We start from the raw sequence: 24,526 nt of genomic DNA on the forward strand, positions 1-24,526 counted from the left end.
CAAACTCTTACTTCTTACTGCAGGCAAACAAACATGCTTCTTTATTGCTGTCTGCATAGAGATCACAACTGAAACTAAAACTGAAAAGCAGAGCAAAGGAAAGTCCAAGGGGTGGAGTCTAACCCTAGCCCATTATACAAAGTTCTCATATTTAACTCTTCAAGAGTCATGTTAAGGCTGCCTTTTCCTGGATCACTTGTGATAGGGTGTGTGTGGTAATGAAAAATTGCCCCCTCAGTTAGGGAAATGCTTGAGTGCGCATACTTTAGGGGGCTCTTCCAGATGAGACTTCGGTTGTGCATTCAACCTGCCTTACTCAATGAATTTTTTAGAGGATCCTATTCTTAAATTGCTTTTATTCTTAAAACAGGATATCATTCTTTAAATGGAGACTGTCATTGTCTGTCATGTCACAAATTAAAAGGATAATTTCTCCCAAAAATCCTCTCTGTGTGTGTGTGTGTGTGTGTGTGTGTGAGAGAGAGAGAGAGAGAGAGAGAGAGAGAGAGAAGTACAGCTGTGGGGGGAGGGGCAGTGCATCCATTTGCCCCACCCTGGTTCCAGGGCTGGTGAATATCAGGGGAGCGAAATTAATAAATGCCTGTTAAGCATGAGACTGTATGGAAAGGAACCAGAGAACAGTATGTCACCAGAGAGAGAGAGATGCTGGATTGGCAGCAAAGAAGCAGCAAGCTTGCATTTTAGAACTGGTGGCAAAGGGTTGTCTCCAACTATTCAGAGGAGACCCACTGAAAATAATGGACCTAAGTTAGTCATTTCCATTCATTTCAATGGTCGACTGTGAGTAAAACTACCAGCACATACAAGATATTTAAGCAGCCTATATCTAGAAACACCAGAAGAAAGAAAATTATAAGGAGTATATTTGACATTCACTAAAGGGAGTAAATGACTGCTTGCTGATACGAAAAAGAAAATTATGGTAATTCAACGTAGAGTATAATGAGTCCTTTGTTGTGTTATCTGAAAATCAGAAATTGAAAATGATCTGTGTAAAGCAAGAGAAAGGGAGAGCTCAAATAAAACCCCAGATTGCCGGTATGTCAGGCGAGAAGGATAATGATGGGGCTGACAGTGAGAAAGTGAATAAAGCACCATCATCAAATGGTGATGAGATCATGAAATGGATAGTTACTTTGTCAATCAAGCATTCAACCAGCATTTTTTTGTTTGGAAAAAAACCCCACCCATGTACATTAAAACCTATATTCAAAAATAATCCGTGTATATAATAAAAATAATTCACATTAATAAATTAATCTGTTCTATATGAGACAGGGCTGTGGAGTCGGAGTCGTGAGTAATTATGGGTGGAGTCGGAGTCAGTAGAAATGTACCGACTCCGACTCCTTCATAAATGGCAAATGTATATTAACTAGTAATAACAAATTTACTGTAGTAAAATGGTAGCACAAGGCATTTCATCACCACCACGTGAATCCAGAGCTTGGAAAAGTTACTTTTTTAAACTACAACTCTCATCAGCCCCAGGCCAATGATCACTTTTGCGAGCCAAATATTAATTGCACATGGTAAACCATGGTAAAGCCATAGTTTAAACCACCCCTCTCTCAGTACAACTACAAGGAGAAGACTGGAAGTTATGCTTCCATTTTAGATTAACTACAGGTAGTACTACATCCAAACACCAAACTGTAGTTAATCTCAACTACTGTTTGTTGAAAACAAACCAGTTTCATACGTGACATTTTGAAGCTGGCCTCTTTCATTAAGCCATAGTTAGATTAACCAATTTGTCTGAATTTGGTTTAGCATTATGTGCAAATGCAACCAGTGTTTTAAGAGGGTAGTGGGAAAGGGTGCAGAATCCTGAACAGACAGCTGGAACTAAAATAGAAGCAAAAGGCTCCAAGAATTAAGACTTTGGATAGGAGAAGAGAAAATTAAAAAAAAAAGGCCTCGATTTCAAAGAAAAGATTAAGCAGCCTTTCCCAACCAGTGTGCCTCCAGATGTTGTTGGACCACAACTCCCATCAGCCTCAGCCAGCTTTGCCAATGGTCAGGAAGATGGGAGTTGTGGTCCAACAACATCTGGAGGCACACTGGTTGGGAAAGGCTGGATTAAGGCTTGGTGGAAGGGGGAACTGCATGAAGAGAAGGTGCAGGAAGATAGAGAATGATTGTGAATGCTTCCCCATAGTAACCCATTGTTTTGTGCTAGTAGTGCTTGTTGCGACAGGAATAGTTTGTGAATACACAGGATATTATAACAAATGTAGATGTAGAATATGTGAGGGCCAGGGAGTGAATGAAATCAGTACAGAGAAGATGAAGACATCATATTATATGTAACTTGGTAAATTCAAAGTCTTGCACAGTTGCTATGATCACTCTTAGAAGTATGAGATCTGCAATAAAATGTTGCAGGGTAGAGTGCTGCTGTTCAGGATTCTAGACACTCCATTCCATTCCCCTGTCCTGTTTTCCATATTTCCATCGCAGGAGACCATCAGTAACTACTGGCCACTCACTCATTCCTCATTGGGCTCTTTTGGGGGTTCTGCCCCTTAGGGGTCCCCCACCATTTTTTTGTACTTCTGCAAACCCTGCAGGTTTTCCCAAGCCTGCTGACACCTCCCTCTTGTGGTGCCATTTTGACTACATAAAGAATTGCACTGACAGCCTTAACAATGGGCACAGAAGAAATTATTCCTTTTTTTCACATCTAAGTTCCTGCTAAGCATTTCCAGATTCTGGTCCCCATTTCAGAAGCTCTAAGCCTCTTGTCCACTTGACGTAATATCTAGTTTGTGCTCTTCTGAGTTAGTCCCTTGTCCCAGTTTTGTTCTATTATGTTCTCCCTCATTTCCCATGTCTTAAAGAAGAGGGAAGTGACAGATTCACACCTTTAAAACTCCTCAAGACACTCCTATGCACACCTCCAGCCTTATATCTTCCCACATCAAATCCTGCTTTCTGGTTTGCACCCAGATTTCTCCTGCAATGTACCATCTTCTCCCATAGTAACCCATGCACTTGATACAGCTTTGCAAGTGCTCCCTAGTTTTGTGAAGTCACCTGCAGTGAACAACAGGCCTCTTTGTCTACTAGTAGGATAAAGTATAGGATGCATAATCAAGCCAGGACAGATGAAGCAGTGCAGATAGCACAGCATAATCATAAAGTAACATGACTACAGACAAAACATAGGAGCCATAAAGACAGCAATTTAAAATTTGCATAAGTTAATCAAGTGAATATATATACAAATTAAAAAGTTTTTTCTTTTTGAGATGGATGGCACCCTGGCAAGTATACCAGCAACTCTGATGTGGGAAGATGCGCGATTCATGCACATCTACATATGTAAGGCCACCATTAGAAAAACTGGCCATGTAGTATAATCAACTGTTATCAAAATTCTTTTTGCTACACACGGTAGCTGTTTTCCTGGATAGATTCATCACAAACACCTCAGGCTATTAATTTATTTCACATCAGGATAGCTGTTTTATACCAAATGTTGCAGATTCTCAGTGAAGATGTGACTAATTATCCAGAATATTTACCAAGAATGTGAGCAACAGCATCCACGAGGTTCCTCTGGCTATCCCCATCACTTTTTCTCAACATTTTTTCTGCCAGGACAAAACTGGACATGACAGGATGAGGTTGGTTGAGGAAGTGATCCAGAACTTCCAAGCATGAGCTGAGCCTCTGGGGTAGAGTTCCCCCAACCACAGTGTCGTTACTGCCCATTGTCTCCAAGACAACACCCACGTCACCAATAGCACCCCACTGTACAGCCAGGCCTGGGAAAGAAGAGAGAATGCATGGTGGTTGTTATGGAGGCTATGGGAGGAGGAAAAGGCGTAAGCTGAAAGAAACAGATTTGGTGGCACACAGGTGTCAGGCAGCATATGCTCAGTTCTATGAGAATTTCTTTTTAAGTTTTACTTAAAGAAAAGAGATTCCTCACAATTGGAGGAACTGCAGCTGTTACCTGGAAGCCCATCATGCCGTCGCTGTTCACAGATGCGCTCCATGGTGGAGTTGGCAAAACCATAGTTACTCTGCCCAGCATTTCCTCTTCCACAGCTCACTGAAGAGAAAACTACAAAATGGTCCAGTTCTGGGCACTTTTGACGGGTTACTCTAGAAAAAAATAACAGGGGAAGATGAATTGTTTCTCATTTTCAAGAAGATTCCTCCCTTTCTCATCTTCAGTACCATGAAGGAGAACAGTGGCTCATATTCATTGTTCACATGCTACTTACAAGTCCAGATTAAGTGTCCCTGAATATTTGGGTTTGTTGACTTCAAGGAAAAGTTCTGAGGACTGATTTTCCAGCATAGCATCTTTCAAGACCTGTAGAAAACAGGAATGACTATTTTTCGTATTTTTCCTGCTTAGTCAGGTCAAGATAGAAATCTTGCTTTCTTTGCAAAACAAACATGGAAATAGATTCTCAGTCAAACTGTGAAGTTAAATATGTCTTTACATTTAAATCATGTGTCTAAAAATACAAGCAGTAACCACTGAGGAGAGAAGGGACTGTTTGATTAGCAGTTCTGCAGCAGGGCAGGAAAGGGTTAAAGTAATACTCATGACTGCTGTGAACCTGATAACTATCATCCCCCCTTGCTCTTTACATTAAAAAAAAAAAGTCAAGCCTAGTTTTGGCCTAAAAAATCTAGCCAAGATATCTTTGAAATATAAATGAGTACTTCTTCATGATGAAGGTCTGACAAGTTGTCCTAAAGTATTGCTTTTTAATACATTTATAGCATAACTAATAGAATATCTCATGAAACATGGGTCTTCTCCCCCCGATCCCCACATCCCCAGAGTTTCCTCCATTATTTTCTGTTGACTACAAGATTTAGGGTAAAACTAAGAAATGCTAATGATTGAGTGGTATATTAGTGCCATAAATAAATAAATACATGAGACTTCACTTGATGGCTGTTGTTTCTCCTTGCCTTACATAACCCCAACACCACAAATGTATCTTTTCTTTTTTACAATGCTGCTGCCCAGAGATCACTGGGGATATGCATAATAGGATGATGGTTTCCTGTTTTCTAGACCAGCCTTACACAACGTGGTGCCCTCCAGATGTTCTGGACTATAACTCTCTGACCATTGGCCATGCTGGCTGGGGCTAATGGGAGTTGGGGAGTCCAACAATATCTAGTTGGGGAAGGCTATTCTAGACTTCTGTTTCCCGAATAAACTGCAGAAGAAAGCTAATCAAAACTGTCGCCTGTTAAAGTGTCCCAACTCAAAAAGCAGAGAAGAAACAATCACAGCCATGTTGATCCTAAGCACCTATCACTCACCATAGCCAAATTGAAGATGCCCCCAACTGGCCCAAGCTGAGAAGCTTCTTGTATTAAGCGTTGTGCCCCCTCAGGAGTCCCAACATCACTGGTTGACACTAGAACTTGGATTCCCAGCTGTTTCCATTCTTGGACACGTTTAGCTTGATAACCTGCAAATCATGAGAATCTAGAAATGAGATTCTCTGGGCACTGAATAGACTTTTCATTACAATCATTCTTAGCAGAAGTCTTGCACTGCCTCACTTCCTGGTCAGTATCTTTCCCCTCTTTCTCAATAATTGGATGAATATTGGCTTTGCACTATATACATACATCTTGTGAATTTCATTTAGCAGATGCTTTACAATTCCACCTCAGGATCTCTCACCCCCACCCCCATTTAATTTTCACACTTAAAAAAAATATAGCCTGAGCCCACAGTTCTGTAACGTCATGAACTGGCACAGTTTCTTAACTACTACTCATAGACTCAATTGTTATTGCTTTTTCTTCTCATCTTACCAGTTCGGATGCCAGAACGAGATGTTAGCACAAGCCTTTTTGCTCCTCTTTCAACCAGCCATTGAGCCAATTCCAGCCCAAATCCCCCAAGGCCTCCTGTGATAATATAGGACTTATTTGGCGGGCAAGAAGTCCGGGATATGGCAGAGAGATGGGTTTGCTTAGCTTCTTTTGCGGGATATTTCTCTTCTTCTTCCTGGACCTGCAAATGATAGCACAGACAATCCATCAAACACAGTAACATAGAGTAAAACTGAAGCATGCCCTTTGTTTTTATAGCATTATTTATGCTGTGCCAGAAAAGAATATTCCATGCATTGTGATGTGTGAACATGGTTCTCTTCCAGGCAAACATGTTTTGCGATTTGCTTGCCTGTGGCCCTACAAAAGAATCCTTTCTTAAATACCTTTTTTTAAACATCAAAGAAGAAACACACAATTGTACTTTCTGGCTATATTGAAGCGGTGCAGTTTCACAGATTCCTGCCGTTTTATGCAAGGAGCAAAAAAAATAAAGTGGAAGCAGGTGGTAAATGGTTTAGCTAGACACGCAATCATCTTTGAGCCAGGCAGATAAAAGCTGAATGGCTCTGCCCCCATATAGCAAAAATACAGGGCCATCCTCAGATTTCTGTCCTGTCCCCATACATTGTTGTATATGTTAAGTTTTAGTGATAATACTAACCCTTCTTCAAAGTGTTGTGATTTGAACTGCTCACACACAGCCTGTGTTGGGTCCGATACTGATTTCCAGATACTGACAGTGAAGGCACTGATAGACTCATTTCCAGCTAAAGCAGATTAAACTTAATCCACACTTTGGAACTCTGCTGGTGGAAAGGTTTGTCTAGCCCCCTAATTGATGGCCTTTGACGGGCAGGAAAAAGCATCTTCATTTAAACTGCCATCTGCCCTGCTGAACCAATTTGTTCTCTGCTGCTGTGTTTTCATCTGCATTTTAAACTTAATTACATCTTTAAACTATCGTTTAAAAACTTTTTATCTGCTCTTACCTGATTTCTCTGCAGTTATTGTATTATTGCTAATATTATGTGGGTTGGTTATTTTTGTACTGTGGATTTTCTTTTAATTGTTAGACGTCTTGGGCTTTTTTATATAGAATGGTGTGGTATAAAAGTAACAAATTAAAAAAATATTAGTTGTTTAAAAACCCATACATTAAGCTCACCTCCCAATCTCTCTCTCTCTCTCTCTCTCTCTCTCTCTCTCTCTCTCTCTCTCTCTCTCTCTCTCACACACACACACACAAAGGGAGGCATTACTGTCACTACTCATAGTTGTTCCAACGCAGTTTGCTCACATAGCTTGATCACAAATACAACTCTAAACAGCATACCTTGATCACAACTTTTCCAATGTGTTTTCCTTGTGCCATGTATCTGAAGGCAGCTTCTACCTCTTCTCTATTGAAGACAGTGGTCCGCAGAGGTTTTACCACCCCCTCTCTTATGCCCTTCGTTAGCAATTTTGACACTATTTCCCACGCTCTGTTTCCCTCCTCAAAAATAGCATCTAATAGGATCCCATGAAAAGCCACATTCTTCAGGAAAAGGGCCATGCCTACAGGAAGCAACAAAATTATAGCCATTACACTCTGTTATGGTCTCTACTGCAGCAAACTCTTTTGCACTTGAAAAGCAATTCACGTATATATCATAGTAAGAATGAAACAGTGGCGCAATCAAAACAGAAGCATTTTAAATGAAGCTGTTATTTTTAAGGAGTAATAGCTACTGGACTACATGAGCAAGGCTTAAGAGAGACCAGTTCCACAGAAACTCCAGCAACACAAATCTCCTGCAAAAGGTATTAGCTACAAGCATCACTTTATTATGATGCTGGGAACAAGATGTTTAGGAAGAAAGCAGATTCAAAGAGTGGTTTGATGGCCACTTAAGACTAGTGTACTTTTGTTTTCTTCAGGAGTACTGTTCAGACATAAATGTTCCCTGGGAAATGAAAGAGATTATTTTGCTCTTTACTTTCCAACTGACAGTTTGTTTGAACAGTCCTTTCAATGTAAATAAAATTACACCAATCTATGTTAGGAGACCAATCCAGTGTGAAACAGAGGTGATGAGGTAACACAACTGTTGTAGTCTGAACATTTGGTGTGCTGCAAATAGGTGCAGGATTGCTCTCAGTAATAGGGAATCAGATAGAAAATATAGAGAACCAGGTACTGGTCTGAGTCTAATCTAGGCGTTTATGAGGCCACATTAAATATTAAGGGCTCTCAGTCAATAGCTCTCAGTCTCAGAGAGGGCAGGGAAGGTGTTGTCTGTCAGAAACTGCACATGAATCCAGATAAGGATCTGGACTATGAGGACAAGGAACAAACCTCTGACACAAATAGGGGAACCTGTGTCCCTCCAGATGTTGTTGGATTACAGCTCCCACCATCGCTAATCACTGACCATGCTGGCTGGGGCTGATGGGAGTTGGAGTCCAGCAACATCTGAAGGGCACCCTGGCCTATATAATATATACTGTTCCACCATGTATTAACCACACAGATTTAGCTTTCAACTCTGCCTTCTCACCCCCATTTTGTTATTCATCACATGGTGTGATTTCTTGAATGTTTTGTGAAGACAAATCTGTATGCAAGGAAGCATGAAACTAAACATGAAACATAAATTTGTGGTACTTATTCATAGTAATGTTCTAAATGGCTATGTATTTCAGTACTCAAAACTAAAAAAAGAAAAGATCTGACTGAAATCTTACCAAGTGGTGTGTTGTTGGACAGGTCATATTTGCCTATTTCCAAGAAGCGCCCGTGTCGAGCAAGGCAACGCAGACTGGCCTGGAGCTTCTCTTCTGACAAAGAGTTTAACACCAGGTCGACACCTACAAGTAGGAGCAACATAATAATTCAGCACTATATACGATTCATGCTGCCCTGTCTTTCTAGCAAGTAATCTGCATTTATGTACACACATCCAACTTCTATTTAAATCTTCTTAAGCTCTATTCCTGCTGACCTCCAGTCATTACACTTACCTCTACCACTGGTTATTTTCAGCACATGTTGCTCAAAGGAGGTATTTCTAGAGCTGGCAAAGCTGTTTACATCAAGTTGGGGGAATCTTTTTTGAAGGTATTCACGTTTCTCCTTAGAGCCTAGAATAAGAAAAGAAGTATTATCTTTTTGTAAAATCCCAGTGCCTTGCAGACAACTTTCTCCCTCAGAGGCCTACATTAAGGAGGAATAGAACTGATTGTCTAGTAGTTTCTGGAGGAATCCAGGAATTCATTTCCCCTCCCCCCCAAATAATGAAATAACTGGGAAAAGTCTACTCCATGTTTATTTCTGTGGAATCAAACATTCTCAAGATACATATAATTTTTAGGCGTTGCTTCAAAACAAAAAACTGTCTCTGAACACAAGTGCCCTGTTTCCATCTTGCATTTTGAGTGTTAGAATTATCTGTAATGGCATAAAACAAGATTAATAAAGAGTTTTTAGAATGGAAGTCTGTGGTCCAGGGTGACTAGAAAAAGGATGCCACTACTTACCTACAGTAGTAAAGACACGACAGCCCATGCTAAGGGCAATAGCAATGGCTGCTTGGCCTACACCACCTGAGCCGGAATGAATGAGCACAGTCTCGCCCCTCTTCATGCCACCTCGAACCACCAAGGAATAGTAAGCAGTAGCATATACCACAGGTACAGAGGCTGCTTCTTCTAGAGTCCTGAAGAAAGTGAAAGGAGCCTTTCTCAGCTATCAACATTTCTTTTCTGAGCCAGTTATCATCTCTTGCAACTTTTTTTTACAGAGGAAAGAGAACGGTGACAAGACTGAATCTGCGTATTGTACATTTCACATCTTTCACGTGTATCTATTTTCAACCAGCTGTTCATTCTGCTCCACCTCACAGTGTGTGAATGCAGTTTACAATTGCATGTCAGGTGTGGGGAAGCTGTGGTCCTTCAGATGTTGCTGGACTACAGCTTCAGTTATCCCTGACTGCTGGCTATGTTGGCTGGGGCTTTGGGGAGTCAGAGTCTAAAAACATGTGGAAGCTTCCCCAGTCCTATCACAGACTACCTACAAATTGTACTGGAAAAAGCACTTATTTTAAAAATAATAATTTTAAAAATTACATAAGACAAATTTGAATCTTTTTAGTTCCAGTCCATATTTCTAAACATTCTTAAAGTAATAAATAAATACAGGTTTATTAGCAGATCTTGATACATTCCCTAAGTGTAGTATACACTAACACAATTAATATATCATGCCTACACTTTGAATCTATTGATCATGAATCCTATGGTTCTCTATTTTGCTGTATTCTACTTCTATCATACTATGTTCTGTTTTGGATACCTGTAGGCTTGTGTTGTAAGGAAGGTTAGAATGCAAAACTACATCTTCTGCAATGGGGCAAGGGTTACAAGATGCTTTATGTAGATTTGCTGGTTAACAAATGCAGAAAAGGGCATTGCTTGAAAAGAAAAAGGCTGAGTAAGCAATGTTAGGAAAAAATATGCAATCTGTTTCCTTTGCCAAGTACATTTCTAGGGTTGGTTATAGACTAGATGTGACAGCCAGTGTGGCGTAGTGGTTAGAGTGTTGGACTACAACCTGGGAGACCAGGGTTCGAATCCCCACACAGCCATGAAGCTCCCTGGGTGACCTTGGGCCAGTCACTGCCTCTCAGCCTCAGAGGAAGGCAATGGTAAAACCACATCTGAATACCGCTTACCATGAAAACCCTATTCATATAGTCGCCATAAGTTGGAATCAACTTGAAGGCAGTCCATTTCCATTTCCTATAGACTAGATGCACAGCAGCCAGCATTTCTGGGGCAATGTATCTAATAACTGAGAGTAGCAGATCCTACAGCCCTTCACTGAAAGAACTTTGTCTAGGCAACAACATAAGCCTAGCTCAGCATTGTTCAGAGTCTCATTCCTCAATTGGCCAACAAAAGGGAGGAACTTGCTGTTCCATTCTAATCAACTCACAGACATAATTGGAACTATAATTGGAAAATATTGGAGAATAATTGGAAAATATCAACATTTTCTCAAAGTTATAGTTCAGTAACATGCCTACAACAGATGAAAGCAAAGACTGTCCCGGTAGAGCACTTTCTACGTACAGAGTTTATCCCAATCAAGGAAGGACAATAAATAAATCCCTACCCTATAGGGAGGGGAAACGCACTACTAGATCCTAGGGAATTGGCTGATGAATTTCAGTTGCACTACTCAAAAAAATCCAATATTCTTTTGTTGTTACCAATGCCTTCTTTACATTAAATCCCGATTTGTTTTCAAATCAGATAGAGTATATGTAAATTGGCCTACCAGTTTTGCGGTACAGTTGCACTACTCAAAAAAATCCAATATTCTTTTGTTGTTACCAATGCCTTCTTTACATTAAATCCCGATTTGTTTTCAAATCAGATAGAGTATATGTAAATTGGCCTACCAGTTTTGCGGTACTTCCCATAGGAATCTCTTGTCGGAATCTACCACTGTAGCCAGTCCTTTAGCTGGTAGCAATCCCATCACTCTTTTTCCAGTAGGGTCACATCCTGAGAATTCCATTCCCAACATGCATTGCTGCAATGTCCAGTTTCCTGAAAAAGAATTGAATGGCCCTGTAACACTGCTCCAACATAGTGTAATACATTGGGGAAGATCACTTCTAATTTCTAAAAGTTTGGAATGTAGCAGTAGATGTTTCTGATATTGTTGCCTTTCCCTCTCCAAATCACTAACAGTGACTTTTCAGTTTCTTGATTCACTCCCAGAGCAAGACAGGAAGTCACATACAGCAAGGATAAGAACTTAACTGATCACCCTAATATCAACATTTCTCAGTAATCTCTGACAACATTGTATCCATTGCTCAAGCAGCTTCCTTAGGTATTGCATTAAATCAGTATTATATTATGGGAAGCAAGAGAGTTAATCCAGTGTTCTGAATGACAAAACACGATTTAAGTGAGGAGATTTGGCCTAGGGTGCATGGACTGGAGGAGGAACTCTCTCATGTTAATCCCATTCATGACTCTTAATCCTTACAAATAGATAGAATATTTATCTTATACATATGAAGTAATTACTCTTTAGACAACAAAAGTTATGTACATATGAAATCAGTCTCAGGAGATGTTTGTCATATGAAGCTGTCTTAAATCAAGTCAAATCATTAGCCCAGTATTAGCTATGACTGACAATGGCTCTTTGAAGTCTTCCTTCAGGCAGAGGCTTTTCCCAACCACTGCTCCCTGAGATTCTTTAACTGGAGATGCTGGGGGCTGAACTTGGGACCTTCCACATGCAAACCATGTGCTCTGCTGCTAAGAGCTCTCCCCATGTGTTCGTGCCTGATTTTGGAGAAGGTGCCTCTTATTTTTTAGATAATGCACTTGCATAACACAAAAAAGTGGCTTGCGGACAGTATGTTAGTCATGTCACAGTGTCAAAATATTGTGAAGTCTTTGTTTAAAGAAAAAAATCGCCAACTCACCTGGAATGGCATCTGGGGAGAGTTTTCCTGTAGCCAACATAATGTCACGGAAATTGAGAGATGCATAATAGACTTTACAGAGCTGGACATTGGCATTGGTTGTGTAGAAATGGCGAAGTGGGGAAGCAATCCAGCGAAGAGAGGAAAGATCCCCACGCGTCAATACATTCACAAATGCGTAGTCTGTCAGCTCTTGAGGTTGAGCTATGGCAGAACAGGAGATAGAGCAGTCAGCATTCTCCTATTGTTACTAACATATTAAAACATTCTATTGAACAATAGATTCTTTGGAAATTAGGAACATCAAACGTGAGAAGAGTAGTAGGGCCTGCCAATTTTTTTTTCATTCTGCCATCCCCAAGACTTTGTGCCTACAATCCCAACTCTTTGTAAAACACAAAAAAACTCTGACACTATTTGCTGAACTTCTACTAATTATTCAAAAGGGCATTTCTTATTTCACAGAATCAGGATGACAATATCCCAGAAGCACAAGAAGACAGTTTAATAATTATCAAGAGAGACTGGGCTAGGTAGTGTTTCTTAAAACTTCTTTTTTTCCTAGTATTTATGGCAGGAGTAGCAAACATGGTGCCCTCCAGACCAGAGGCTGTTGGACTACAACTCCCATCCTGCTTGACCACTGGCTGGGGCTGATGGGAGTTATAGTTCTGGCACCATGTTGGCTACCCATAGCCTTCTGGAAAGAAATGCTGCTATAAGCTGTCTATCCTTGAATTTAAGAATCACCTTGTTTTAGTGGGAGATGTCTGAAAGAGCCCCACTTTCCATCACGATAAACATTCATCACCAGGTCATTCTTCAGAATTGTTTGCATCTCCTTGGCAGAAGGGCTGGTGGTGGGTTTAGGAGAAGCAGCATTCAGGTTGGAAACAAAAAGGCATCTAGGGAGTAAAATACAACACTTAATCTATTTTTAGTACACTTACATTTGTATCAGATGTTCATAGGTAATGACAGGAAATGGCTGCTGTCACTGGATGCCAGTGAAGGATGGTGGCTCTAATGTAAGTGGGGCGGTGAATCCACTCCAGGTTTTAGTCTGAACTTTCAAGGAGCTGTCCAAGGTGCTTTCAGCTTGAACAGCTCCTTGTTATTTCAGACTAAAACCTGGAGCAGATTCACTGTCCCACTGACATCAGAGCCACCAGCCTCCTCTGCTGGATGCTGAAGTTTGGTACCTGATCCTGTGGCCCCCAGGTTCTTGGCGCAGACAATTCACCATGCCAACAATTCCTGAAGTATCACAGCTGGTAGCAGTTAGCCATACTGGATGTTCAGAAGGTTCTGATAGCATTTCCTGTAAAAGAAATCCCAACCAATCTGATTAGTTAACACAGAAGAGAATGTTCCAGAACGCGCAGTATGGAAACAGCAGCTCTTTAATTTCACATAGAATGAGAGAGTGCACTTTTAAAAGCCTAAGATTCTTCACTGAGAAGTCTAACGCTAGATGAAACACCAGGGAACAAGAATGAAAAGCAAATATTTCCTGTACTGAAAATTATTACCTTCAGAGGTTCCACCCATTCGTAATGAGCCTCATCTACTGACAGGAAAATAGGCTTCTTGGTAGGAACTGGCCGACGGCATAAGAAGATAGCTGCACCAAAGGAGGATCTTTTCACAGCTACCAAATTCAGATTAGTCTTGCTAAAAAAGTCCTCCCATTCTACCTGTCAAGACAAGGAAATTTAGGATTAAAAATAGGAACAATCATGCAATTCTTAACCAAACAATTGACTCAGTTATTGGCTCCGCAAAACAAGATTTTGGAAATCATTCTAGTGCCAAGAGTTGCTTTTAATGACTGATTTTTATGTTTTGACCTTCTTTTTACATCTAACGCAAAATTACTGCTTCTGTTGGGTTGCGTGGAAGGAAATATAAGCAATTAATATTAATCATATATTGAACATTAATATATATTTAAGTATTTTTATTTGGAAGGAGTATTACCTTTACAGTCCTAACAGTGCAATCCTTGGAATGTCTTTTCAGGAGTAAGCCCTATTCCTTTCCTCATTGGGTCCAAGTCTGGGTCACTTCTATTCATTCTTAACCTTATGGGAATTTTGTTATTTGTTATTATTATTAGGCTCAGCAGCTTGTCTGCATGTCAGCTTCTGAGATTACCTCTCCTTTTTGTTGTTATTTTTCATGTATTCAAGAGGTCTAGTGAGTGTCTACCACATCCTAGTCATGTGTATTAATGGAAAACGAAGAGATTTTTGCTCCTGTGAGTCAGTAAGGTAGCTAGTGATGTGACTGATACAGAGTGATCCTACCCTGGCTGGGCAACAGTGGGGTGTGACAGACCAGCATAGCCACTGTAGCCCTGCCACTCACACTGGCCAGGGCAGAAGGAAGAAGAGAGGCAAAACCATCCTCTGTGCTATGCCAATCTGGGGATGGCAAGTGGGGCTGATCTGGGAATCAGTGGATCCTTGGACGGCTCAGCCCTTCCTCCTATCCTCTCCCAGAATCCCCCATTTTTGGACTTTCTTCAGGCTACTGCATGTAGAAATCTCAAAAGCAGTTACTTCTACCTGTATGCACCTTTAGGAGGCAGAACAGAGAGCTCCATGCCAGAGGAGTGATACTGACATCACTGTGCAGACAAAGGTGTGTGGAAATATTTTGGGTTGGGCAGAGAGAGAAAGAGAGAGACCTCTGCCCTCCCCCAGTACAGTTGATTTGGGGCTTGGATTGCAGCCTTAGTTACTGTAAGTACATTATGATTGTCGCTTGCTAGACAATAATTTGTACACAATAATTTTTTTTCCCCCCAGGACTAGAATCCACTGATTATTTTTTTTCTGCTAAAATACCCCCCCCAAAAAGAAAACACCACATTCCTCCTTGATACTAGTCAAGTTTGTGCATTGCAATAGGTGTTTTTTAACCACTAAGAATAAGAACCAATAATCTGAACAACAGAGTCCAAATCTGCCTAAACTGATGGTAACGTGATTTTGTTTTTAAAGGAATAGTTATTCTTCTAAAACAAAATAAAACAAACTCCAAACACCTTATTTTGGTCAAGAGCTAACTGAAGAGAAACAGAAAGGTTTACGGATTACCTGAGTCAAGAGACCAGATTTCTCCTGATGCTCAGGAGATGTGAGGAAACGGACTATTTCTCCAAGAGTTTCTCCCTTCAGAAGAGTGTGCAATAAGACAAAACCACCATCCTTCACTGTGGCTGCCATGTTGGAAAGAACTTCAGCTGGATTCTTGAAAGTGTTCAGTGAGCAGTTACACACCAGCAAATCAGCATTCATCAAACTTCCAGGAGGAGGGCTCACAGGGTCCCACTGCTCAGTGGATACACCAATTTCCTGCAAATGGCCCTCATTTGATGCCAAGATTTCTGGTTTTCGGTCAGTGGCAATGTAGTCTAGTTGCAGCATGGGCTGAGTGTTTAAGATGCTTGTAACCCGCGAGAATAAGTGTCCATCTCCTGCCAGAGCCTGCAAATAAAGACTAATGGTTAATGAGAAGTAGTAGATGTCATTAGCACATGGGGAAAACACACACAGAGAAAAGTTTTGCCGCTCTGCAGAGTTCCACCACTACTAACCTCTACTATCTTCATTTTTCGGCTAGTGATGTTCTCTAGTGCCAAATCCACACAAGTCTTCAGCTCAGCAAAATCCAGCAAGCCATTGAGAAGGGGATCTTCTTGAAGGTGCAGCTTCTCTCGAGTCACAACCTGTTCTAGTTCTGAGTGGAGGTTTCCATTTAGCTCCAGGCAACAGATTTCAGCAAGTATGTGTAGGAGACCCTTCTGTCCAGTTTCTGTCTGCGCAGAGGTCTTTACACTCTTTAGCCCTGGAATAGCTAACTTGACTCCATGCTTTGCGATCTTCCTCTGTAAATTCTGGATCAACTCTGTAGGGAAGGAAATGAAAATACAGTATTTTTGTGACTGGTGGTTCTCTGACTCTGCAAATATTTTTCATAGAATGCACTTCACTACTATACCATGACCCAATGTACAGTAGATATGAAAAAGGCAAATTCCATGCTAGAGACGATTAGGAAAAGAACTGCAAATAAAACTGCCAATATCATAATGCCATTATGATAATGGTGCAACTGCATTGGGGATACTATGTACAGTTCTGGTCATCTCAACTCAAAAATATATATTATAGAGTTGGAATAGGTTCAGAAAAGGGCAACCAAAATGATCAAGGGATAGAGCAACTCCCCTATGGGGAAAGGCTGCAGCATTTGAAGCGTTTTAGTTTAGAGAAAATGTGGGTAAGAGAAGGCATGATAAAAGTGTATAATATGATGCATGGCATGGAGAAAGTAGACAGAGAAATATTTTTCTCCCTCTCATAACACTAGAAATTGTGGATATCCAATGAAGCTAAATGTTGAAGGATTCAGGACAGACAAAAGAAAGTATTTCTTCATACAGCACATAGTTAAATTATGGAATTTGCTCCCACAGTGATAACCACCAACCTAGATAGCTTTAGAAAAGGATTAGACAAATACATGGAGGATAAGGGTATCAGTGACTACTAGCCATGATGGCTAGTAGTCATAGTTGGAGGCAGTATGCTTCCGAACACCAGTTGCTGGAAACCGTATGAGGGGAGAGTGCTCTTGCACTCAGGTCCTGCTTGTGGGCTTCCCATGGGCATCTGGTTGGCCACTGTGAGAACAGAATGTTGGACTAGATGGGCCATTGGCCTGATCCAGCAGGGCACTTCTTATGTTCTTAAATGCCTACCTGGGCCTTAAGATTGTTTTCTGAGGCCCTTCTCCAGGTGCCTCTGCCAAATGAGATATGGTGAATGTGTGGCACTACAGAGGGCTCCTTCAGAGATGGCATCTCTATTGTAGACAGCACCTAAACTGCAGTCTTTTCAGCTTCAGAAGAAAACCCTGAACACTTTTACTAATTGGACTAATTTTAGGGATTCTTTGTACTCATTTTATTTGCTGTTGCTTGTTTTACTCTGGTTTATGCTACTGCTGATTTTATTTTGTTTTAAATTTCATTTTTGTGTCTTATCTCAGTGTTTGGGTTGAAGTTTACTTAGGGGAGCTTCATTATTGGGTGGTATATAAACACTGTAAATAAATAAAATTAACTCACCAGTGGTTGTACATGTGTGTGCAGCACTCCAGCTATCTATACATTTAAACTAGCTCTGAATTATAAGTTATGGTTTTCATATAATTGCTTATTATAAAGAGTTCTTTAATTATTTTTGTAAGGAGGTGGCATGAAATATTGTGGGGTTATATGTGCAGGTGACAGGGTTTTTTTGTTAAACCAAAAAGAAATTGAAAAGAAACTGGAAACGGACCTTTAGTGTGGTGGCACCTACCCTGTGGAATTCCCTCCCCTTAAATATTAGGCAGGCGCCATCTCTGCTATCTTTTTGGTGCCTATTGAAGACTTTCCTCTTTCAACAAGCCTTTTACGTTAAGACCTATCCCAGTCTGCATCTGTGTTGGAATTGCTTTTAATATGTTTTTTTAAAAACATTTTTTTCCTAAACAATATGTTTTTAACCCTTTTTATTTAAGATATTTTAAAGCTTTTTTAAAGAATGTTTTTAAAGTTGTTTTGTTTTAATGTATTTTAAGGTCTGTTTTTATGACGTTTTAAAGTGTTTTTACTGCTTTTGTTTGCCGCCCTGGGCTCCTGCTGGGAGGAAGGGCGGGATATAAATTAAATAATAAAAAATAAATAAAAGTAAGGGGAGGCCATTTTAAATTAGTGGTGAAATGACAAAAAAAGATGTTGAGGGGAACTCTTGAAAAATTAGGTCATCCTTGCCAGAATACCTTCCTTTGAATTACAGTTACTTCCAAGGAGAAGATTTGCCTTTGACAGAAAAGAGACACAAACCCAAAAAGGTTTTATATCATTCAATGATTGGCAATTTAACCAGCAATATCTCTCCCTTCCTCTCTCCCTCACACCCCCCCATCCTATGGAGTAAGTTTTCTCTTAGTCCATCCTAAGTTACATCCAAGCAGTGTTTGTTGTGAACTTGGAAGCACTGAGATAAAATTCTTATCTAGTATCCCAAAGTACATCAGAAACAGAGGGGCTGAAATGAGCATCTTGTTTTCCTGGCACAGTTATATGTCTTGAACCACTTCTGAGAACAAGGCAGTAGTTTATTTCTGGGGCTGTTGATCCCACATACGTGCTTCGGTTTGGGAAATGACACAACTGATTTCATGTAGCAGCAATTGCTCTCACAATTAAGTTGAGGCTTTACAATGCATCTCCAGGCCAACAACACCAATCCCTACACCAATCAGTTTGTATCTCATCTGGTAATAACACTGATTCGAAAACATAAAGCTGCACTGGCATAGCTCTTGGCTACTTAAAGGTCTCTGATCATTGCTTAGAGTAGGGATGGAGAATCTTTGGCCCTCCATATGTTGCTAGACTCCAACTCCCATCACCATCATCATCCCTGCCGATTGGCCACACTGGCTGGGGCTGATGGAAGCTGGAGTCTGACAACATCCAGACAGTTAAAGTTTCCCCACCCTGGCTTAAATTAAACAGAACATGAGATGACATTCTTACTTCATAGCCCTGATGTCTACTTCATTCTGGATGCATCATGCCAGAAAGTGTACCAATATAAAATCTTTTTACCTTTGCAGTGCTCAAAGCTGGAGTGAAGCTGGGCATTGGAGGACAAGCAGTGACTCTCAGCATATGGGACAAAGCAAAATTTCTCAAGTGTGGGAGGGGTCTGTTCCTGCTGTCGTCGAGGAGCCACACTAGCATGAAGACCGGAGATCTGGACAGCTCCTGCTGTGATGGTATCAAGGCAACGGTCCACAACAGCATCAAAAACTGCAAGGCAAGGAAGGAGTTAGCAGAAAGCACTGAAAAGGTCACAGAGATTGTAGTGCTTAATGCAATCAGATGGAGAAGGATCTCTTGGAATTCAGTCTGAGGCTATAGAGAAAATCCAGCTGCTAACAGCTTTATGGCTCCCACAAATCCATCTTATTACTTTTAGCCGACACAGCTACTTTAGAGTATTGTTGTCCATGAAGGAGCTGGGACTGTCCCTGAAAAAAGAAAAGGAAAAAAAGTGTCCACTACCTTCAATCTCATTGGTGTGTTTGTGTGCACGCTCTTGGTGTAACTTTGGATCAATGCACACAGAGCGGATTCTGGTTGGCAAGCGTAGACTTCTTCCCATTTCCCCCAAGATGATCAAATGCAGCAGGGTGTCAAGGAACGTCACCCAGTTCCCATTCCACAACACTTTCCCAGCATTCCCTGGGGATGAAAAGCAATCTAATTAGCACACAACTACTGGCATGGCAATTCCAGCATTGAGTAAGACAGTGCTCACAACTCTGTACTGGCTATGCCCCAAAGTTCCTGTGTGTTGCTAGCTGGGGAAAACAACTCCTAGACTGAGCTCCCAATTTCTCAAAATCTTCTCTAATTGTGAACTTCTGTATCCCTTTACCTGAATTATAGATCACTTTCATTTCATAACCAGTCACTTTAATTAGCAAGCTTCCAAAATGGAAGGACGGATAAGGCTACCAACGGCTACTAGCCACTATGGCTATTTTCTGCCTCCACTGTTGAAGACAGTAAGCCTCTGAATACCAGCTGCAGGGAATCACAAGTGGGAAGAGTGCTGTGGCACTCAGGTCCTGCTTTCAGGCTTCCCATAGGCATTTGGTTCAGCCAATGTGATGTTGGACTAGATGGGCCATTGCCCTCATGCAGCACACTCTTCTTATGTTCAAAATGAATCGTAATAATCGTTATTCCTATCTTGCAATGAAGGGACATGGTGTTACCATTACTACTGGATTCCATTAGCCCCTGGAATGTTGGCCCATAGTCATAACCACGAAGACGAAGCTCTTTGTATATGTCCCCCTTGGATAAACAGATTTCTGCGCAAGCATTTGGCTGTATCTCCAAATCAATTTGCTGATTACGAAAGTTATTCAGAGCAGTTTCTTCCAAAAGGCAAATTTTTCCTAGTAGACACAATATACAGAGAACAAAGAAAATCAATGGCAAGGCCTACATAACTTTGGTTTTTTCAGAACACGTGTAAGACTTTCCTCTTCTCCCAGGCATGTGTTTTTAAATTGCTTTTAAAAAAATGTGTTTTTAAATTTGTATATTTGTTTTTAATGTTTTTAACTGTTGTAAACAGCCCAGAGAGCTTTGGCTATGGGGCGGTATACAACTAAATAAATAATGGAAACATTTACTTACCGCTTACAGCCAGATTTCCATTCCCAGAGACTTCAAAACGCTGAGATGCTGGCATGAGTCTCACCTCTAGCTGTACTGCACCTGCAAGGTAAATGGAGATTGCTGAGCTATTAGAGGACCCTCAACCCTACATCATGTTGTATTCACACCCTTGCAAGCACCCCAGCATCCCTCCAATAGGCAAAGGAGGAGGGAACAGTACAGTCTTTCTGTGCCACAATGTGTTTATGACAACAAAGACTCTTTTAAAATGTAGATTCCCTTTATTGTGTTTAAATTGTGCCAGCTCATTTAGATGAAGCCTGAAGTAAAAGAGTTCAGCAGACTATACTAATCCCCTAAGATGCAGAGACCTTTACTAGCCTCACCGTTCTTAGGAAGTATCGTTGCCTGATGGATTGTAACATCTTCGAACATGACCGGCATTTCTTCCATAGCAGTCCCAAGACAGCGTGCCAAAGTGCGCCAGGCTAATACCAGGTAGCCAGTTGCTGGGTACAGAACCCTGCCGTCGATGCAGTGACCCACCAAATAATGATCAGGAGATTCGGGATTCACATCTGTCAACCATTATAGAAAAGAACAAAGCATGTCTTTCAGAATGCCAAATAAAGCTCTGTCTCAAGAAGACTCAATAGCTATTTCTCAAAACTTCCCAAATTCAAGCAAAAGTGTTCCCACTTTCCCTACCACCACACAGATTGCAGTGCTGCAAACATCTAAAATAAAGCAGTTCTTCTCTCCACTCCCTAGTTCCCCACCATCAATTTAATTCTCCTGAAGCAGGGGTATCCCATGCGGTGCCCTTCAGATGTTGCTAGACGACAGCTCCCTTTACCACTACCCTTGCTGCCACGGGCTGATGGCTGTTAGAGGAGTCCCACAACATCTGGAGGGCCAGAGGTTCCCCATCCCTCTGGCAAAGTGACAGAAGGGGTATGATGATTCATATATTCTCCCTAGTGATAAACTCTAAAAATTCCACTTTGAGCATTTCAGATTTCTATTTTTGGAAAAAGAAGACATACAGTTCCCGGTACACACCAATATTGTAGACTGTTGCTGCTCCAGAACCACCAGCGCCTGTTGGGAAGTCTTCAGGTTTTGGGACATCCCATGTCTGACTGTGATCCCAGAGAATGTAAGGAGAGATAAGTGGAGTTCCCACAGGGGCAGGATATTCAACAGGCGGAAACAGATTGTTTGCAAGGACATTTATTCTAAGAACACACACAAAAAAAGAATTTGTAAGATAGTGCTCAATAGTCAGAAGCTGTAATAGTAATACATGGAATGAGGCCTGTAATCAGGAAAAGGACACCTGCCTCTCATGTTTTGTGGTCCTGACCTGTTCTAAAAATGCACAATGCTTTCTCTCCACTCTATCCCTTTTCTTCAATTTTCAGTATAGCCTTCTGAAGCATGACAAGAAGCTCTAGCATCAATAGAGGTTCCAATTTTCACAGAAATTGACAGATATAAAAGCTGGATACCACACAAAGCTTTTAAAGCAAACACACTAGGTATTCTATTCACCTGCATGAAAATAAGCCCAATCTATTTTCCTATTATACCAGAGGCATATACAGCACTGCAGTACTTCTCCCCAGGACTATCAGTCATGCTTTAGGACAGCAACGTAGCTGGGGGTGGGGTGAGAAAACTAAAATTCAGTCTATTCCAAAAATGAAATGTAGACCATTATGGGATGTATCCAATGGAATACCACTTGTGCAATGGGACTTCTTCCTTTCTTCACCCCATCCCCCCTCCAGATCTGCTCTGGAGCTGATTTTGAGGGTACCCAGGGGGCTGGAGGGGAAAGAGGATATTCCATTGCATGCACAGAAGTTTATTATTGCACCAGCACAGCTGCAGCGCTGGACACAGTCTCATGGTTCTCATTATCTTTCACTCATTTCCTTACCCTGTAAGGTGGATTTTTCCAACGTGTGTCAGGAAGAACTCCAAGTTGTTTTTATGTTCTCTCTTCATCAAGGGTAAAATGGTGCAGGTTGGCTTCAAAGCTCTCCTCAGGATTGCCTAGTCAGGTGGAGTTCAAAAAGTTATCAGAAAAAGCCACTGACTTCTTTCTTCGAAAAAGAGACCCTTAGCCAGGGTTGTCAAGAAGAAGAAGAATGTCGGCAACCATATCCTTAGCTTGCAAAAAAGAAATATCCTTTTATATAACAATAACATTCTTCTAAAGCAAAAGAAAGAAGAGGAACCTGTCACAACCTGCCTGGCAGAAGAGTTATTAAGTCCTTCTCCAGCTCCGTCCAGGGTCTAATAATGTTATCCACAATATCAGTGACTGATTCACCTGCTCATCTTCCAGTGTGATATATGCCATCATCTGCCAACAATGCCCTTCTGTGTTTCACAGGGGGCAGACAGGCCAATCTTTACACAAAAGAACAAATAGACACAAATCCAACAACAGAAATGGCAATATTCAAAAGCTGGGCTGGGGGGCTGGGGACATTTCATCCTTCCAGCACACTGCGTAAATGACCTTACAGTAGCCAGACTAGAGCAAAGGAACTTCAAACGAAGACTGCTATAGGAAATTTTTGTATTACAATACACCAACAATTTCAACGCTGAACTGAGAATATTAGCATATTGTATGGGTAACCTGGCTTACCAGTGCCAGTATGTATGAGTAATCAAATACCGTTTTGAGAATTATCTCTGTTAAGTACATAATTATTACTGTCTGTACTTTCCTGCATTTAATTTCCCTCTAATTTCACTTCTTACAATCCCCTCTCTTCAAACCGTGTGTATGTATTTCTGCAACTCTGCAACTCAGGATAACACTTCATGCATCTGCTGAAGTGACATGTAGTCCAAAAAAAGCTTGAGCCAAAATAAATGTGTCACATAAGATGACACATTTAAGTTTTTTTTAAGATGCCACAAGATACTCTTTTGTTTTTTCCCTCTTCAAAGACTCCTACACTCACACCACCAGGGCGTTATTCAACACCTTTTGACTAGAAAGATTTCATAGAACTTTTGACATATCCATGCCATATATTTAAAGCACTATTGTACACTTTAAAAGTCATGGCTTTCCCCAAAGAATCAAGGGAACCATGGCTTGTAAAGGGTGCTTAGAGTTGTTAGGAGAACCTTAACAAGCCACCGTTCCCAGGATTCTTTGGGGGCAGCCATGACTGTTAAGGTGATACTGTTGTTGTTGTTATGTGCCTTCAAGTCGATTATGACTTATGGACTAATTGGATCAGTTTCATTTATTTGTATCTAGTCATCAGACCATTACCAAACAAAAAATTAACCAGGTAACATCAATAAAAAAACTTCAGACTCAAATAAAACTATATACAATATATAATATATACAAACTTAAAATGCCAAAGTTTCCTTGCGAATCACAGCATGTTTTTTCCTGATCGTCTTTTAACAAACTTTAACATAAAATGAATTGAAAAAAATAGATTGATTATAATTAATCTATAAATCCAATCAACAACCTACAGCAACAAAACATCTTTAGCAATTTTCATCTCCCACACTGAGATGCTAGAAACATAGAGGATACAGGAGGGGTGAGGAACCTCCACCTGATGGACCAATCTTGGCTCACCAGGGGGTCTAATTTGGCCCCAAAGGCCATTTTTCCCAAACTACACCCACCAGCCCATCAGCTGATGTCACTGGTGGCATCAGTGGGAGGACAGGGTTTAATCCTGCATTGACTGGGCACCTTGTTCCTAGCACAGAACAGGTTTGCGCCATCAAGGCAGCAGGATTTAACCACCCCCTCATCAGCTCATGACTGGGGGTTAAAGGTCTTTGCAAAAGTGCTCTTTGAAGCAGCTCTGTGCTTCTCCTTTAAGCAGGTAGGCTTGGGTTTTTTATTTGCTCTTAT

At 40.9% G+C, this 24,526-nt stretch overlaps 1 protein-coding gene across 1 annotated transcript in view; it reads right to left on the reverse strand.

Annotated features, from left to right (window-relative positions):
* FASN (fatty acid synthase) overlaps positions 1–24,526 on the reverse strand; it is a 74,492-nt gene that overhangs the window by 8,740 nt on the left and 41,226 nt on the right. The window contains exons 15-37 of the mRNA XM_061615966.1: positions 22,556–22,671; positions 21,673–21,848; positions 20,997–21,188; positions 20,629–20,709; positions 20,199–20,384; positions 19,480–19,659; positions 19,021–19,224; positions 15,952–16,262; positions 15,452–15,841; positions 13,880–14,044; positions 13,550–13,668; positions 13,098–13,252; positions 12,348–12,551; positions 11,301–11,451; positions 9,373–9,551; positions 8,857–8,976; positions 8,581–8,703; positions 7,187–7,410; positions 5,830–6,031; positions 5,326–5,477; positions 4,260–4,351; positions 3,986–4,137; positions 3,552–3,794 (exon numbers count right to left, since the gene is read on the reverse strand). Of these exons, the coding sequence (XP_061471950.1) occupies positions 3,552–3,794; positions 3,986–4,137; positions 4,260–4,351; positions 5,326–5,477; positions 5,830–6,031; positions 7,187–7,410; positions 8,581–8,703; positions 8,857–8,976; positions 9,373–9,551; positions 11,301–11,451; positions 12,348–12,551; positions 13,098–13,252; positions 13,550–13,668; positions 13,880–14,044; positions 15,452–15,841; positions 15,952–16,262; positions 19,021–19,224; positions 19,480–19,659; positions 20,199–20,384; positions 20,629–20,709; positions 20,997–21,188; positions 21,673–21,848; positions 22,556–22,671 (4,117 nt within the window). The remainder of the gene's footprint in view (positions 1–3,551; positions 3,795–3,985; positions 4,138–4,259; positions 4,352–5,325; positions 5,478–5,829; positions 6,032–7,186; positions 7,411–8,580; positions 8,704–8,856; positions 8,977–9,372; positions 9,552–11,300; positions 11,452–12,347; positions 12,552–13,097; positions 13,253–13,549; positions 13,669–13,879; positions 14,045–15,451; positions 15,842–15,951; positions 16,263–19,020; positions 19,225–19,479; positions 19,660–20,198; positions 20,385–20,628; positions 20,710–20,996; positions 21,189–21,672; positions 21,849–22,555; positions 22,672–24,526) is intronic.

The sequence above is a fragment of the Rhineura floridana genome, chromosome 3 (genome assembly GCF_030035675.1).
Source record: "Rhineura floridana isolate rRhiFlo1 chromosome 3, rRhiFlo1.hap2, whole genome shotgun sequence".
NCBI classification, from domain to species: Eukaryota; Metazoa; Chordata; class Lepidosauria; order Squamata; family Rhineuridae; genus Rhineura; species Rhineura floridana.